The sequence below is a fragment of the Oncorhynchus gorbuscha genome, unplaced genomic scaffold, assembly GCF_021184085.1.
Source record: "Oncorhynchus gorbuscha isolate QuinsamMale2020 ecotype Even-year unplaced genomic scaffold, OgorEven_v1.0 Un_scaffold_3:::fragment_2:::debris, whole genome shotgun sequence".
NCBI lineage: Eukaryota > Metazoa > Chordata > Actinopteri > Salmoniformes > Salmonidae > Oncorhynchus > Oncorhynchus gorbuscha.
The window spans coordinates 201,372-218,515 of record NW_025745162.1 but is presented as its reverse complement, the minus strand read 5'-3'; the positions used below and the strand labels follow the sequence as shown (position 1 = coordinate 218,515).

The 17,144-nt window shown below is 48.9% G+C and overlaps 1 protein-coding gene across 1 annotated transcript; it reads right to left on the bottom strand.

The window, feature by feature from the left end:
* Positions 1-313: 313 nt before the first annotated feature.
* LOC124017657 (metalloprotease TIKI2-like) lies at positions 314-15,544 on the bottom strand. Its single transcript, XM_046332917.1, has 4 exons — positions 15,423-15,544; positions 3,216-3,312; positions 1,446-1,706; positions 314-1,254 (listed from the first exon to the last, which is right to left on the bottom strand). The coding sequence occupies exons 3-4, from the start codon at positions 1,568-1,570 to the stop codon at positions 1,017-1,019; spliced, it is 363 nt and encodes a 120-aa protein (XP_046188873.1). The 5' UTR covers positions 1,571-1,706; positions 3,216-3,312; positions 15,423-15,544; the 3' UTR covers positions 314-1,016.
* Positions 15,545-17,144: the final 1,600 nt, after the last annotated feature.

Below are 17,144 nucleotides of genomic sequence, written 5' to 3'. Positions count from 1 at the left end.
TGTCCATGACCATGGAGTCTTTAATTGGCTTCATATTGGAGTTTGAGCGTTTTATGATTGTTGTTTTTTGTTAAAGCCGCTGTTGCCACCTGGTGGTGAAAGTGGAACCATGCCGTGTAACTTGATGACAATCCCTGTATTCCAATTGGATCCTGTAGAGGGCAGTGAATTCAATTCTTGGAGAATTCCCCTCTAAGTTTTCTGTAGGTCTAAACTCACCTTTACATTAGCGCACCGTGCTTGGAATGGAATACTAACTGGCATTAGTATTGACATGCAGGCCTAGAGAAATAGGGACTCCAAGAAACTTGAGGGAATTTCCAAAAGTTTATTGTTCCAGGAATCATCAAATGCATGAAAATATACTCTTCGAGAAATAATAAATATACAATATTTCTTTATGAACAAAATGCACAATTTACAAAAACGTCCAATGTGTGCTCCACATCCTATGTCTTTAAGATATCAGACCTTATTACAGAGTTATAGCTGTTATCATAGTGATTAGTATGTCTATTCTCATCATTAATATCAATATTATTCATAATAATAACATTTATTATGATTATTTATCCTATTGCTTTCTTGTGATTTTAAAACTTGGCATCTACTGACAACTTCATAATATGGATGTCGTATATACAGTATCTTCCATTAGTTATCTGATAGAGACCGTTTATCTATTTGTCTTGGGTGAAAGTTATTCCACACATTGTGAGTTTAAATAACCTTTCACAGACTGATCCTGTTCCCTTCACAGAAGCCTGAAGACGGACAGCTCTGTCTCAGAAGTCCTTGGTGTGTCTGTCTGTTGTCCTCTACCCTCATATCCACGTCTACATGTTCTATGTTCTGTGTATGTTCCATGCCCATAGCAGTTCATTTCCACCTCCAGTTCCCATTTACAGAATCTTTATATGTAGATATTTGTATGTTCTAGGGTTCTTGGCACATAACGGTGCTCAGGTATAGAGACAGCATGAGTTTTTGTCTGTGGAGAGAGCTCCGCCATGTGGTCAGGAGGTGAAAAGCAGGTGCGAGGTGAGTAACGTTAGTAGGCAGGTGAGGGCGTGGGTGGTGCCGATGGTGTACTGGGCTGAGCTGGGGGTGGGCAGCGCTGAGGGTGAGGACTGGCTGGGAGGTTCCACTGGAGGGTAGAGGCCTGTCCTCCTCCTCTGCTCCTGGTGGGTGAGTAGAGGCTCCACTGTCACATAGCCATTGGTTATCCTCACATTAGGCTGAGGAGTTGTGGTGCTGGAGGGTAGGAGAACAAGATCAGTCAGGTTAACAGGAATACTGTGGTAGAGCTTGTTATGGTCTCTTGCTGTGTGAGTGTCCAGTTGCACTGTCTGCTACCCTTCATTTTATGCTATTTTCTATTGTCATTGAATGGGTTCAATAAAGACCTAGAGACAGTGTGTGTATTTGTTCTCTTCTTCTCTCACCCGTCACCGATGCGAACCCACAGGTCACTGAAGAGGCGTGGGCGGCCATGGTTGCGGTGGGCCTTCCGGGGGCGCTTATGTCTCCCAAACTCCTCTAGCTGGCTCAGGCTGTCTGGCAGCAGCATGTAGGGTAGCTCCTCATCGTCCAGCTCCTCCAAACCATCCAGGCTAACATCCAGGTCTGAGGGGCTGGTCACCCAGTCATAGGGAGAGGTTTTCCCCGCATCGGAGCCCCCATCGCTGGGGTTCTCTGTTGGTTCTCTGAGGAACAGAGATATGCTTATTAAATATCATAGCACTATGGTATAGACCTGGCTGTATGTTCCCTTATCACTAGAATAGATTCAAGATAACAGAACAATGTTGGTGAGCAGTTTAAGCCTATTATGTCAGATACTTTAGGGCGGTTCTCCTTGTATGCTGTGTGTGAATGTGTTATGGTGTGTGGTTTAAGGTGAACTGACCATCACGGTGCTCTCTAGTCTATCTATATGGTCCAAAGGGCTTTGAACTTCAAACAAGGACACAATGCCCTCTGTGCTTGTAAAAACTTGACTAAGTGTCTAAACGAGCCACAAGGGAGGAAGCTGTAACCGATGTGGAGACCTGTCTGAGTGACATCTGCCCCAACCACCCTGACAACTCAATACCTTAGAAATTCCTCCTTACCATATTCGTTTCATTGAAGTAGTCTCTGATGTAACGGTCGGATAGGTGAAAGTAAGGGTTCTATTACATTGCTTTGATCAACACAATCATGTGCGAGCAGGAAAGGAGGAAGTTAGAATAGATTTCAAAAGTATTGAAACACGGCCCAACACTAATCCACAAGGAGTTCATTCCTTATCTGTCTTTCCCTATCTGGTTACCGGTAGTTGCCTGTAGGCACAGATATAGGATCAGAAAACCCCAAACCCCATACACCTCAACTTCTAGGGGAAACGTCTTCCTACTACGTATATGAAAGGTCATATTGCTTTCCCATCAGTTAACACCCTGGAGGTTTGACATCATAATGGGACGCCAAGTCCAGACAACACAGTGCTCAGTTCTGTGTTTGCCAGTGTTACACTGACTACAGTGGCTGGCTGCTATAGCCACTCTACACTGAGTCACTTTTTCCTTCTGTCATAATATCTCTATTGAGCAGAGAACACGTGATGCCTCTGGGTTCAGAGGCTCAGTTTAGAGGTTTACACTTGATAAACACCCGACAAGCTTCCCGATGTATTGTGTTGTTGTGTCACCTCATATCAGAGAGCACGACATGCTTTGAGGGGTCTTGTGTTTTTGTGTTTCGACCACAGTCAGTCCACTTGTCAGTTTTTGAAACAGAACTGCTGTGGCCTTCAGCTCGGCTGGGGCCTGCTCCGTGTATGAGCCAGGAAGGAACGGGTTGGTTACAGCTGGAATTTGCAGTGGGGAAGTGAGTTTGTAAAAGCAGTGGCTGGATGGGAGGTTTTAATGTAGCTCTGTTTTATGCGATTTCCCTTATTGTTCCTAATTGTTCCATTTTCACCCTAGTTCATGTGAGTCTTGTAACCATTAGCGCTGCTATTTTAATGGGCCCAACCTGCTCGGCCCTTGGATCAACCCCCCCCGTGTTTGTGAGAGAGGGCTCATATGAATTCATGCTCAATGGCCATACACACATTTATCAATGTGTGTGTTTGTGTTAGTGTGTAAACAATACTGCAGTCTGTGTGTGTGTGTGTGTATGTATTTGGGTTGTAGCCCTGCTGCGTGGGCGGGGTGTGTCTCTGTACTCACTCTGGGATTGGTTCCTGGTAGTGTGATGGTGTGTGCACCACTTCGTAGCCCTCCTGTCTCAGGATGTCCAACACACTGTGGTTCCCCAGGAAGTGACCTAACAGGAAACACAACAGATCAGTTCACATCTCAGATAGGGCCCAGAGTTTTTCCCAATCTCTTCTCTTTAGTAATGATGACAGATGGTTACATGATAGTCTCTAGTCTGAATCAGAGGTCTGAAGAGACATGATAGTCTCTAGTCTGAATCAGAGGCCTGAAGAGACATGATAGTCTCTAGTCTGAATCAGAGGTCTGAAGAGACATGATAGTCTCTAGTCTGAATCAGAGGAGTGAAGAGACATGATAGTCTCTAGTCTGAATCAGAGGTCTGAAGAGACATGATAGTCTCTAGTCTGAATCAGAGGTCTGAAGAGACATGATAGTCTCTAGTCTGAATCAGAGGTCTGAAGAGACATGATAGTCTCTAGTCTGAATCAGAGGTCTGAAGAGACATGATAGTCTCTAGTCTGAATCAGAGGTCTGAAGAGACATGATAGTCTCTAGTCTGAATCAGAGGCCTGAAGAGACATGATAGTCTCTAGTCTGAATCAGAGGTCTGAAGAGACATGATAGTCTCTAGTCTGAATCAGAGGTCTGAAGAGACATGATAGTCTCTAGTCTGAATCAGAGGTCTGAAGAGACATGATAGTCTCTAGTCTGAATCAGAGGTCTGAAGAGACATGATAGTCTCTAGTCTGAATCAGAGGTCTGAAGAGACATGATAGTCTCTAGTCTGAATCAGAGGTCTGAAGAGACATGATAGTCTCTAGTCTGAATCAGAGGTCTGAAGAGACATGATAGTCTCTAGTCTGAATCAGAGGTCTGAAGAGACATGATAGTCTCTAGTCTGAATCAGAGGTCTGAAGAGACATGATAGTCTCTAGTCTGAATCAGAGGTCTGAAGAGACATGATAGTCTCTAGTCTGAATCAGAGGTCTGAAGAGACATGATAGTCTCTAGTCTGAATCAGAGGAGTGAAGAGACATGATAGTCTCTAGTCTGAATCAGAGGTCTGAAGAGACATGATAGTCTCTAGTCTGAATCAGAGGTCTGAAGAGACATGATAGTCTCTAGTCTGAATCAGAGGTCTGAAGAGACATGATAGTCTCTAGTCTGAATCAGAGGTCTGAAGAGACATGATAGTCTCTAGTCTGAATCAGAGGAGTGAAGAGACATGATAGTCTCTAGTCTGAATCAGAGGTCTGAAGAGACATGATAGTCTCTAGTCTGAATCAGAGGTCTGAAGAGACATGATAGTCTCTAGTCTGAATCAGAGGTCTGAAGAGACATGATAGTCTCTAGTCTGAATCAGAGGTCTGAAGAGACATGATAGTCTCTAGTCTGAATCAGAGGTCTGAAGAGACATGATAGTCTCTAGTCTGAATCAGAGGTCTGAAGAGACATGATAGTCTCTAGTCTGAATCAGAGGTCTGAAGAGACATGATAGTCTCTAGTCTGAATCAGAGGTCTGAAGAGACATGATAGTCTCTAGTCTGAATCAGAGGAGTGAAGAGACATGATAGTCTCTAGTCTGAATCAGAGGTCTGAAGAGACATGATAGTCTCTAGTCTGAATCAGAGGTCTGAAGAGACATGATAGTCTCTAGTCTGAATCAGAGGTCTGAAGAGACATGATAGTCTCTAGTCTGAATCAGAGGTCTGAAGAGACATGATAGTCTCTAGTCTGAATCAGAGGTCTGAAGAGACATGATAGTCTCTAGTCTGAATCAGAGGTCTGAAGAGACATGATAGTCTCTAGTCTGAATCAGAGGCCTGAAGAGACATGATAGTCTCTAGTCTGAATCAGAGGTCTGAAGAGACATGATAGTCTCTAGTCTGAATCAGAGGTCTGAAGAGACATGATAGTCTCTAGTCTGAATCAGAGGTCTGAAGAGACATGATAGTCTCTAGTCTGAATCAGAGGTCTGAAGAGACATGATAGTCTCTAGTCTGAATCAGAGGTCTGAAGAGACATGATAGTCTCTAGTCTGAATCAGAGGTCTGAAGAGACATGATAGTCTCTAGTCTGAATCAGAGGTCTGAAGAGACATGATAGTCTCTAGTCTGAATCAGAGGTCTGAAGAGACATGATAGTCTCTAGTCTGAATCAGAGGTCTGAAGAGACATGATAGTCTCTAGTCTGAATCAGAGGTCTGAAGAGACATGATAGTCTCTAGTCTGAATCAGAGGTCTGAAGAGACATGATAGTCTCTAGTCTGAATCAGAGGAGTGAAGAGACATGATAGTCTCTAGTCTGAATCAGAGGTCTGAAGAGACATGATAGTCTCTAGTCTGAATCAGAGGTCTGAAGAGACATGATAGTCTCTAGTCTGAATCAGAGGTCTGAAGAGACATGATAGTCTCTAGTCTGAATCAGAGGTCTGAAGATACATGATAGTCTCTAGTCTGAATCAGAGGAGTGAAGAGACATGATAGTCTCTAGTCTGAATCAGAGGTCTGAAGAGACATGATAGTCTCTAGTCTGAATCAGAGGTCTGAAGAGACATGATAGTCTCTAGTCTGAATCAGAGGTCTGAAGAGACATGATAGTCTCTAGTCTGAATCAGAGGTCTGAAGAGACATGATAGTCTCTAGTCTGAATCAGAGGTCTGAAGAGACATGATAGTCTCTAGTCTGAATCAGAGGTCTGAAGAGACATGATAGTCTCTAGTCTGAATCAGAGGTCTGAAGAGACATGATAGTCTCTAGTCTGAATCAGAGGTCTGAAGAGACATGATAGTCTCTAGTCTGAATCAGAGGTCTGAAGAGACATGATAGTCTCTAGTCTGAATCAGAGGCCTGAAGAGACATGATAGTCTCTAGTCTGAATCAGAGGTCTGAAGAGACATGATAGTCTCTAGTCTGAATCAGAGGCCTGAAGAGACATGATAGTCTCTAGTCTGAATCAGAGGAGTGAAGAGACATGATAGTCTCTAGTCTGAATCAGAGGTCTGAAGAGACATGATAGTCTCTAGTCTGAATCAGAAGTCTGAAGAGACATGATAGTCTCTGGTCTGAATCAGAGGCCTGAAGAGACATGATAGTCTCTAGTCTGAATCAGAGGTCTGAAGAGACATGATAGTCTCTAGTCTGAATCAGAGGAGTGAAGAGACAGGGTGGCAGTGAGCCTGTTATGGTGGCAGGGAGACCATCCTTAGTTCCTAACACATACTGGCCCTTGATCATTCACTACACTTGTTCCTAATGACCCCATATTGTAGTGCACTCTGCTCCTGGCCTCCTTCCCCAAACCCCTGAGTGTGTGTCTGTGTGTGTGTGTGTGTGTGTGTGTGTGTGTGTGTGTGTGTGTGTGTGTGTGTGTGTGTGTGTGTGTGTGTGTGTGTGTGTGTGTGTGTGTGTGTGTGTGTGTGTGTGTGTGTGTGTGTGTGTGTGTGTGTGTGTGTGTGGGTGATTCCTTCACTCTGACATCAAATAGACATGCCCCAGCCCCACTCTGATGAAAGCTGTTTTATTCCTCTCTACAGATGATAATCCCAGGTGTCACTCAACCCAGCAATAAGGCCTAATGCTCTCTGACATCACCCCCTCCGCACGCTCCTCCAGCTTATTAACAGCACGCTGACAATCTTCAAGCTCCCAAGCTCGCCAGCTTTTTTCAGACCCTCTATTTTATTATTATGATTTTTCTGATCATTCCTGAGGGAGAAAAAAGCGGTACTAGACTTTCTTGGCGGCGGAGTTCAAAGGCTGCGTTGGGATTGGCATGATGAGAGAGGAGAGGCTACCGCAGAGTGTCGGCCAGATCAGACGGCCAGATTACAGCACTCTCCCTCCCCCACAACAGGCCCCTCCAGAGGAGAGAGAGGAGGGAGGTGGGAGGTGGGAGGTGGGTGGGAGGAGGGAGGTGGGAGGTGGGAGGTGGGAGGTAGGTGGGTGGGAGGAGGGAGGTGGGAGGTGGGAGGTGGGAGGTGGGTGGGTGGGAGGAGGGAGGTGGGAGGTGGGAGGTGGGTGGGTGGGAGGAGGTGGGAGGTGGGTGGGTGGGAGGAGGGAGGTGGGAGGTGGGTGGGAGGAGGGAGGTGGGAGGTGGGAGGGGGGGTGGGGGAGGAGGGAGGTGGGAGGTGGGAGGTGGGAGGTGGGAGGTGGGAGGTGGGAGGAGGGAGGTGGGAGGTGGGAGGTGGGAGGAGGTGGGGGAGGTGGGAGGTGGGAGGTGGGAGGTGGGAGGTGGGAGGTGGGAGGTGGGAGGTGGGAGGTGGGAGGTGGGAGGTGGGAAGTGGGTGGGGGGGGAGGAGGGGAGGTGGGAGGTGGGAGGTGGGAGGAGGGAGGTGGGAGGTGGGAGGTGGGAGGTGGGAGGTGGGAGGTGGGAGGTGGGAGGTGGGAGGTGGGAGGTGGGAGGTAGGTGGGTGGGAGGAGGGAGGTGGGAGGTGGGAGGTGGGAGGTGGGAGGTGGGTGGGTGGGAGGAGGGAGGTGGGAGGTGGGAGGTGGGTGGGTGGGGGAGGGAGGTGGGAGGTGGGAGGTGGGAGGTGGGTGGGTGGGGGAGGAGGTGGGAGGTGGGTGGGTGGGAGGAGGGAGGTGGGAGGTGGGTGGGGGAGGAGGGAGGTGGGAGGTGGGGGGTGGGAGGAGGGAGGTGGGAGGTGGGAGGTGGGAGGTGGGAGGAGGGAGGTGGGAGGTGGGAGGTGGGAGGAGGGAGGTGGAAGGTGGGAGGTGGGAGGTGGGAGGTGGGAGATGGGAGGTGGGAAGTGGGGTGGGGGGTGTCACAGGAAGGCCAAGAAGATCATCAGGGACCTCAGCCACCCGAGCCACAGCCTGTTCTCCCCACTTCCATCAGTCAGACGCGGGCAGGACAGGAGCATCATGGCTAAAACTAACAGACTGGCCAATAACTTCTACACCCAGATCATCGGGCTGCTGAATAGCCACCACTACTCCTACCCCCTCCACTCTGCCTTCTACTCCTCTCCTCCTCTCTCCTGTCCTCTCCTGTCCCCTCCAAGGCTGAAGGCTGCTACCAGAATGGACGCAGACAGCTTCAATGACCCCTGTGTCTGTGTAAAGCAGATATTTGATTAATTTCAGCTATGAAGCCCTTTAGTGCTCAGTGAAAAAAAGCCCCATGTATTCCTCCTGTGAGGTCAATCTGTCTGATGTGTCTTGTTTATTTAGTCTCTGTTTGATGTCATACATAAACAGTCTGAACAGAGTTCTTACTGAGGCGTACGGTTACCACAGGCAGAGGAAGTCATTTAGTCTGGTCCGGGGTATGTGTGGGATGAATTAGAAGTGTGTGTGTGTGTGTGTGTGTGTGTGTGTGTGTGTGTGTGTGTGTGTGTGTGTGTGTGTGTGTGTGTGTGTGTGTGTGTGTGTGTGTGTGTGTGTGTGTGTGTGTGTGTGTGTGTGTGTGTGTGTGTGTGTGTGTGTGTGTGTGTGTGTGTGTGTGTGGTCATCTCTCTTCCTGGCCACCAGACAGCCACAGAGTTAAGAACTGTAGCCAGCAACAGACACCTGCTACAGGGGGCCAAGTGTACCCTCCTCCCTGTCTGGTCTGTATCTCTCAGAGGGAATGTTTCTGACTCTAGAGACCATTAGAGGAGCTAGAAAATACATTTCTGATATCTTGCATTCTTCTCTCTGATTTGTCAGGGTGCTTTCACGTATCCCCTGTATGATCCTGGAGCTGTGTGAAACGCAAACGATCCCAGGCTGAAACGAATCCAGGACCTATGTGAGTAACGGTTCCAGAATCCAGAGTACCAGGTAGTGTGACGCGCAGCGAGTCGCGTTGTAAAGTAGCTAGCTTGTTAACGTTATGTAGAATGTGCATCTCTCAAATCATACCCTGAAACAGTTATTTACAGGTCTTGTAAAATAAAAACGTATTTTGTGGAATCAAATGTAAAAATGCTCCAGGAAACCGAACCAGGGTTCCAGATTTCATATGTAAAAACCCACACACACAAACAAACATTCAAGCACAGCTGCAACACACACAAACACACACATTCAATAGCCACATATTCAGCCTCTTTCTCTCCCCATCCCTCTCTCCTCTATAGTGGCGTGTGTCTGGTTGCCACCCAGGCTGAGGGCTTTGTGGGCCTGACTCCAGCCGTGTCAGCACCCCATTCCTCCTTCAGCCTGTCCTCGCCTTGCTCCACTCCTCCCTATACCCATCCCTGCACCCTGTCAATATAGTCAAGCGACGCTGAATGGTGAGTGGACATAGGGATAATCCCTCTACTGTAGAGAGTGATTTGGATAGGGACAGGCCAGTGGGAGAGGGAGGCTGTGCCAGCGTAAGAAGGAGAGAGGGATCCGTGCTCGGAGCAATGGGCAGGCACGCAGGCTGGCTGGTGGACACCTGAGGTGGAGGAGGGGGACGACGGCGTAGACCTCCACACACAGAACACACAGAACGCATGCTGTTCACTGTTACTATGCTGCAAACCAACACAAGCTGTTGCTTCACGGGCTGTGGAACAACAGACCGGGGGAAAAGGGAGAGGACAAGAGAAGAGAGGGACGAGGAGAGAGACAAAGGGGTGGTGATGGAATGGAAACAAACCACAAAAATCTGGACTCCAAGGAAAAAAGTTGTCCAAGGAAAATAAGGATGCATTCCTCTACCCTAATTGGAAATATGAGTGCTATCGGATGTATGAGTTCACAACGTGCCAGTGTGTGTGTGTGTCGGTGGGTATGCGTGTGTATGCATGTCATCTTGTGTGTGGGCACGTGCATGCGTGTGAGTGTGTACCTGCCTCTGTATAAATGCTCGGGGAAGTCCCTGTCTGACTCACTGCCAGAGCACTATCAGCCCCTTCCACAATGTGAGAATGATTCATGTAACGAAGCTTTAATAACTCCAGCATCCCTGCACTGTAACCCTGGGTGTACATTTATACTTCTACAGTACCAGCTCATCTATAAATCACCTCCCAGCCTTCCAGTCAACAAACCGGGGGAGAGAAATTCTATCCGTATTGCATCTGAACTAGCTGAACCATGGTGGTGAACAGAGCAGCTCTCGCTTGACGTGTAAATCTAAAGGAAGGAATCAGGGAATTCCACCCTGAAGCTCTCAGGCTCGGTTCTAGTAGTGGGATTAATGGGAATCAGGAGTGTTTCCCCTCATCATCCCTTTCTCCTCCCCTCCTCCCTTTCATAATGATTTCATTTCCTATGCATGCAGCCCAATAAGTGCTTCCACCGGTGGGGTGTGATGACCGATGACCGGGAACAGCCGTGTCCCAGTTCTGGTCCCCTAATGCATCAAGACACCATTGGCCATTTTTATATGTATAATATGGAATGATTCCTTGGCTAATAGCACCCTTCTACAACTGTTTATTTAAGACAACACACATCACATCTTGACTACCCCCCGTGGAGTGGGTGAGACCCTCTGAATGCCATTACCGGTGGGGTGTGATGACCAATGATTGCGAACGGATATGTCTCGGTCCATGTCCCCTAATGCATCAAGACAGAAAAAGCATTTATACTTATTTACCCCTGTAGGTCAACCCCTTTACACTGCATACTCAGAGACACACAGCCTGACCATGGCATCCTTGGTTCTGCACCACATGGACTATGTCAGGACCACTGTATGGGCCAGTGATTTTCTGTAGGAACATTTAAAGTGATTCCTGCTGGCATTACATATTTAGACTGTCTGTATGCTCTCATTCTGTCTGCCAGACCCCACAGGCTCCAGTCTCTGCTGCCACACTGCTGTGTGTGAACCTCCCCTGGCAGACAGAGACACAGAGAGGGAGGGAGGAGGGAAGGAGCGAGAGAGACTGCGGAAGAAGAGAGATGAAAGAGGGAGGTAAAGGCAAGAGAAAAGATCGGGAGGAGGGGGAGACAGGGATTTGCTGGGCTGGGCCTGTGGTGGGGTTAAAACATTTAGTGAAAATTGCCCTCAGTTTGTTTTTGTTGCTGACAGCTGAGGTCTTAACTCCTTCTCTGCTAGGACAGGACGGGAGGGGGAGGGCAGCTGGCAGGCGTCTGGAGAAAGGCTCCTTTCTTACACACAGACACACAGACAAGCATACACACACACATGCTGACGGTAGCTATGCAGTGCATGAATGTGATGGAAGCCATGGCACCCTCATAGACCCCGACTCAAAGCTCTCTTTATCGCTCTCATCTCATTCCTGCTCCACCTTTCATCATGTCATTTCCCCTCCTCCACCCTTCACCCCCTCATCCCCTCTTTATTACAACAAGTCCCTCTGCTACATGTTAGATACATTTGTAGGTCTCAGATCAGCTGATACATAGTAATTAATTACAGACTTTTAGAAGAATTGCAAGTGTAATCGACATTGTGTGTCTGCGTGCATTTGTATGTCCGTGCAATACATGCAATGTTTGCCGGTGTGTGTGACAAAGAGAATGTGTGTGTTTGTATTAGCTAGAGGAGAGTTATGGAGATGGAGTGAGTGTACAAGTGTCAGTGCAATGTGGCGTAGCAGCCATTAGTGCTGAATGAGCTGTGATATGTTGTTCCAGAGGCTAATGAAGCATGTAATCTACAAGCAGACTAATGAGCCCTACAGAGCCCTACCTAATTAGAGCTGCCTGGGATCAACACCAGCACACAGGCTAATGCTAAGCTAACACGTCAGGGCCTGAGAGGGACAGAGAGAGAGACTGAGAGAGGCTACAGGCCTGCCAGAGAGAGGGACAGAGGCTACGGGCCTTACCGAGAGAGGGACTGAGAGAGGATACAGGCCTGACAGAGAGAAGGACTGAGAGAGGATACAAGCCTGACAGAGAGAAGGACTGAGAGAGGATATAGGCCTGACAGAGAGAGGGACTGAGAGAGGATACAGGCCTGACAGAGAGAGGGACTGAGAGAGGATACAGACCTGACAGAGAGAGGGGCTGAGAGAGGATACAGGCCTGACAGAGAGAGGGACTGAGAGAGGATACAGACCTGACAGAGAGAGGGGCTGAGAGAGGATACAGGCCTGACAGAGAGAGGGGCTGAGAGAGGATACAGACCTGACAGAGAGAGGGGCTGAGAGAGGATACAGGCCTGACAGAGAGAGGGGCTGAGGCTACAGGCCTGACAGAGAGAAGGACAGAGATCAGGGGCCTGACAGAGAGAGGGGCTGAGAGAGGACACAGGCCTGCCAGAGAGAGGGGCTGAGAGAGGCTACAGGCCTGACAGAGAGAGGGATTGAGCGAGGATACAGGCCTGACAGTGAGAGGGACTGAGAGAGGATACAGGCCTGCCAGAGAGAGGGACTGAGAGAGGATACAGGCCTGACAGAGAGAGAGACTGAGAGAGGATACAGACCTGACAGAGAGAGGGACTGAGAGAGGATACAGGCCTGACAGAGAGAGAGACTGAGAGAGGTTACAGACCTGACAGAGAGAGGGACTAAGAGAGGATACAGGCCTGACAGAGAGAAGGACTGAGAGAGGATACAGACCTGACAGAGAGAAGGACTGAGAGAGGATACAGACCTGACAGAGAGAGGGACTGAGAGAGGATACAGACCTGACAGAGAGAAGGACTGAGAGAGGATACAGACCTGACAGAGAGAGGGACTGAGAGAGGACACAGGCCTGACAGAGAGAAGGACTGAGAGAGGATACAGGCCTGACAGAGAGAGGGGCTGAGAGAGGACACAGGCCTGACAGAGAGAAGGACTGAGAGAGGATACAGGCCTGACAGAGAGAGGGGCTGAGAGAGGATACAGGCCTGACAGAGAGAGGGACTAAGAGAGGATACAGGCCTGACAGAGAGAGGGACTAAGAGAGGATACAGGCCTGACAGAGAGAGAGACTGAGAGAGGATACAGGCCTGACAGAGAGAGAGACTGAGAGAGGTTACAGACCTGACAGAGAGAGGGACTAAGAGAGGATACAGACCTGACAGAGAGAGAGACTGAGAGAGGTTACAGACCTGACAGAGAGAGGGGCTGAGAGAGGATACAGGCCTGACAGAGAGAGGGACAGAGATTAGGGGCCTGACAGAGAGAGGGGCTGAGAGAGGACACAGGCCTGCCAGAGAGAGGGACTGAGAGAGGATACAGGCCTGTCAGAGAGAGGGACTGAGAGAGGATACAGGCCTGACAGAGAGAGGGACTGAGAGAGGATACAGGCCTGACAAAGAGAGGGACTGAGAGAGGATACAGGCCTGACAGAGAGAGGGACTGAGAGAGGATACAGACCTGTCAGAGAGAGGGGCTGAGAGAGGATATAGGCCTGACAGAGAGAGGGACTGAGAGGGGATATAGGCCTGACAGAGAGAGGGACTGAGAGGGGATATAGGCCTGACAGAGAGAGGGACTGAGGCTACAGGCCTGACAGAGAGAGGGACTGAGTGAGGATACAGGCCTGACAGAGAGAGGGACTGAGTGAGGATACAGGCCTGACAGAGAGAGGGACTGAGAGAGGACACAGGCCTGACAGAGAGAGGGACTGAGAGAGGATACAGACCTGACAGAGAGAAGGACTGAGAGAGGATACAGACCTGACAGAGAGAGGGACTGAGAGAGGACACAGGCCTGACAGAGAGAAGGACTGAGAGAGGATACAGGCCTGACAGAGAGAGGGGCTGAGAGAGGACACAGGCCTGACAGAGAGAAGGACTGAGAGAGGATACAGGCCTGACAGAGAGAGGGGCTGAGAGAGGATACAGGCCTGACAGAGAGAGGGACTAAGAGAGGATACAGGCCTGACAGAGAGAGGGACTAAGAGAGGATACAGGCCTGACAGAGAGAGAGACTGAGAGAGGATACAGGCCTGACAGAGAGAGAGACTGAGAGAGGTTACAGACCTGACAGAGAGAGGGACTAAGAGAGGATACAGACCTGACAGAGAGAGAGACTGAGAGAGGATACAGGCCTGACAGAGAGAGGGGCTGAGAGAGGATACAGGCCTGACAGAGAGAGGGACAGAGATTAGGGGCCTGACAGAGAGAGGGGCTGAGAGAGGACACAGGCCTGCCAGAGAGAGGGACTGAGAGAGGATACAGGCCTGTCAGAGAGAGGGACTGAGAGAGGATACAGGCCTGACAGAGAGAGGGACTGAGAGAGGATACAGGCCTGACAAAGAGAGGGACTGAGAGAGGATACAGGCCTGACAGAGAGAGGGACTGAGAGAGGATACAGACCTGTCAGAGAGAGGGGCTGAGAGAGGATATAGGCCTGACAGAGAGAGGGACTGAGAGGGGATATAGGCCTGACAGAGAGAGGGACTGAGAGGGGATATAGGCCTGACAGAGAGAGGGACTGAGGCTACAGGCCTGACAGAGAGAGGGACTGAGTGAGGATACAGGCCTGACAGAGAGAGGGACTGAGTGAGGATACAGGCCTGACAGAGAGAGGGACTGAGAGAGGACACAGGCCTGACAGAGAGAGGGACTGAGTGAGGATACAGGCCTGACAGAGAGAGAGACTGAGAGAGGATACAGGCCTGACAGAGAGAGGGACTGAGAGAGGACACAGGCCTGACAGAGAGAGGGACTGAGTGAGGATACAGGCCTGACAGAGAGAGAGACTGAGAGAGGATACAGGCCTGACAGAGAGAGGGACTGTGTGTGTGTGTGTGTGTGTGTGTGTGTGTGTGTGTGTGTGTGTGTGTGTGTGTGTGTGTGTGTGTGTGTGTGTGTGTGTGTGTGTGTGTGTGTGTGTGTGTGTGTGTGTGTGTGTGTGTGCGTGTGTGTGTGTGTATCTGCCTGTCTACTGTGTATGCGTGTGTGTATGTGTGTATGAGTGTGTGTGTGTGTATATGTGTGTGTATATGTGTGTGTGTATGTGTGTGTGTGTGTGTGTGTGTGTGTGTGTGTGTGTGTGTGTGTGTGTGTGTGTGTGTGTGTGTGTGTGTGTGTGTGTGTGTGTGTGTGTGTGTGTGTGTGTATGTGTGTGTGTGTGTGTGTGTGTGTGTGTGTGTGTGTGTGTGTGTGTGTGTGTGTGTGTGTGTGTGTGTGTGTGTGTGTGTGTGTGTGTGTGTGTGTGTGTGTGTGTGTGTGTGTGTGTGTATGTGTGAGTTAAAGATGTATGAGAGCCAAAAAAGGCTGTCTCCCGTCACAGTCCCAGCTCAGCGAGGGCCTGTGCATCGTCAGTCTCACGCAGGGGGAGGCAGAGAGGGACACGTCAGCCCAACAGGGTGGGCACTAAGACAGAGGCACCACTGTTAAATGATGCACACCCACACCGATACAGTAACATACACCATGCCACACCTGTACAAATACAATACTAAACCATCCGGGGGATAGTCGTCTTTCCCTGGTGTCTCCTCCTCTCTCGCTCCATAAAACATTCCTACTGGGAGGAGGGAAGACAAGGAAAGACAGAGTGAGACAGAGCAGATGGAGTTATGGAGGAGAGAGATAGAGTCAGTGTGATAAAGGGGGATGGAGGCAGACAGGAAAGCAGACAGAGACAGATGGAAGAAGAGAGAGAGGGGAGAAGAAAGAGAGAGAGGGAGGCATTGTGACAAAGCAGGCAACATCTAGAGTGCAAAGAATACAACTATGGCTTTAACCCACCACTTCACATGCAACTGCAAAACACATCTGTCCAAAACTGAACAATAACCTATTACACACATGTACATAGACACACACACATGCACAGTGCACACACAAAGTCACAAACTTGTATAACAGACAAAAGCAACTTGTCTAAAATACAAATATTAGTATGTATTGTATTACTGTATACATTAATTTACAACTCTCTAGGCCATAAAACTCACTCGTCTCCACCCCCCCTCTCTCACACACACACACACACACACACACACACACACACACACACACACACACACACACACACACACACACACACACACACACACACACACACACACACACACACACACACACACACACACACACACACACTCTCCTTCACTGTGTGTGTCAGTGAAGTGGTGGCTGGGCTATGGCTGCTGCAGGACATTCCAGGGGATGTTTTCAATAAGGGAATGAAGGCAGCATCAAGGAACTAGCAAATGGAAACCTGCTGAAACACTGCTCTCTGACTCCAAAACACTGTCACACCAGTTCCTCCTCCTACATGTATGTGCATATTGCTGTGTTATATAGAGAAGTGTGTGTGTGTGTGTGTGTGTGTGTGTGTGTGTGTGTGTGTGTGTGTGTGTGTGTGTGTGTGTGTGTGTGTGTGTGTGTGTGTGTGTGTGTGTGTGTGTGTGTGTGTGTGTGTGTGTGTGTGTGTGTGTTTAACTATATCTTTGTGGACCAGAAATCCCCAAGCAAAATAAAGTAAACAAACAAAACATTTGACCAAATGCAGACATTTTGTTGGTCCCCACAAGATCAAATGCTGTTTCTAGGGGGTTTAGGGTTAAGGTTAGAATGAGTGTTAGTGTTAGGGTTAGGAGCTAGGGTTAGGTTTAGGGTTAGGAGCTAGGGTTAGGTTTAGGTTTAGGAGCTAGGTAAGGTTTAGGTTTAGGGTTAGGAGCTAGTTTTACGTTTAGGTTAGGGTTAAGGAGCTAGGGGTTAGTTTTACGTTTAGGTTAGGTTAGGAGCTAGGTTAGTTTTACGTTTAGGTTAGGTTAGGAGCTAGGGTTAGTTTTAGGTTAGGAGCTAGGGTTAGGTTTAGGTTAGGAGCTAGGGTTAGTTTTAGGGTTAGGAGCTAGGTTAGTTTTAGGTTAGGAGCTAGGGTTAGGAGCTAGGTTAGGTTTAGGTTAGGAGCTAGGTTAGTTTTAGGGTTAGGAGCTAGGGTTAGTTTTAGGGTTAGGAGCTAGGGTTAGGAGCTAGGGTTAGTTTTAGGTTTAGGGTTAGGAGCTAGTGTTAGGTTCAGGTTTAAGATTATGGTTAAGTTTCTGGGTTAAGGATAGGGTTAGGGTTAAGATTAGAGTTAGGGTAGGGTTTAGGTTGAGGGTTAGGGAAAATAGGATTTTGGACTGAATTGTGTGTCCCCACAAGTGTCAGGAT

What these genes read in the sequence shown, in the direction of transcription:
- LOC124017657 (XM_046332917.1), bottom strand. Translation starts at nt 1,570, where the DNA reads ATGCTGCTGCCAGACAGCCTGAGCCAGCTAGAGGAGTTTGGGAGACAT. An exon ending in TGGGTTCGCATCGGTGACGG is followed by an intron (nt 1,255 to 1,445) that starts GTGAGAGAAGAA and finishes CCTACCCTCCAG; the next exon opens with CACCACAACTCCTCAGCCTA.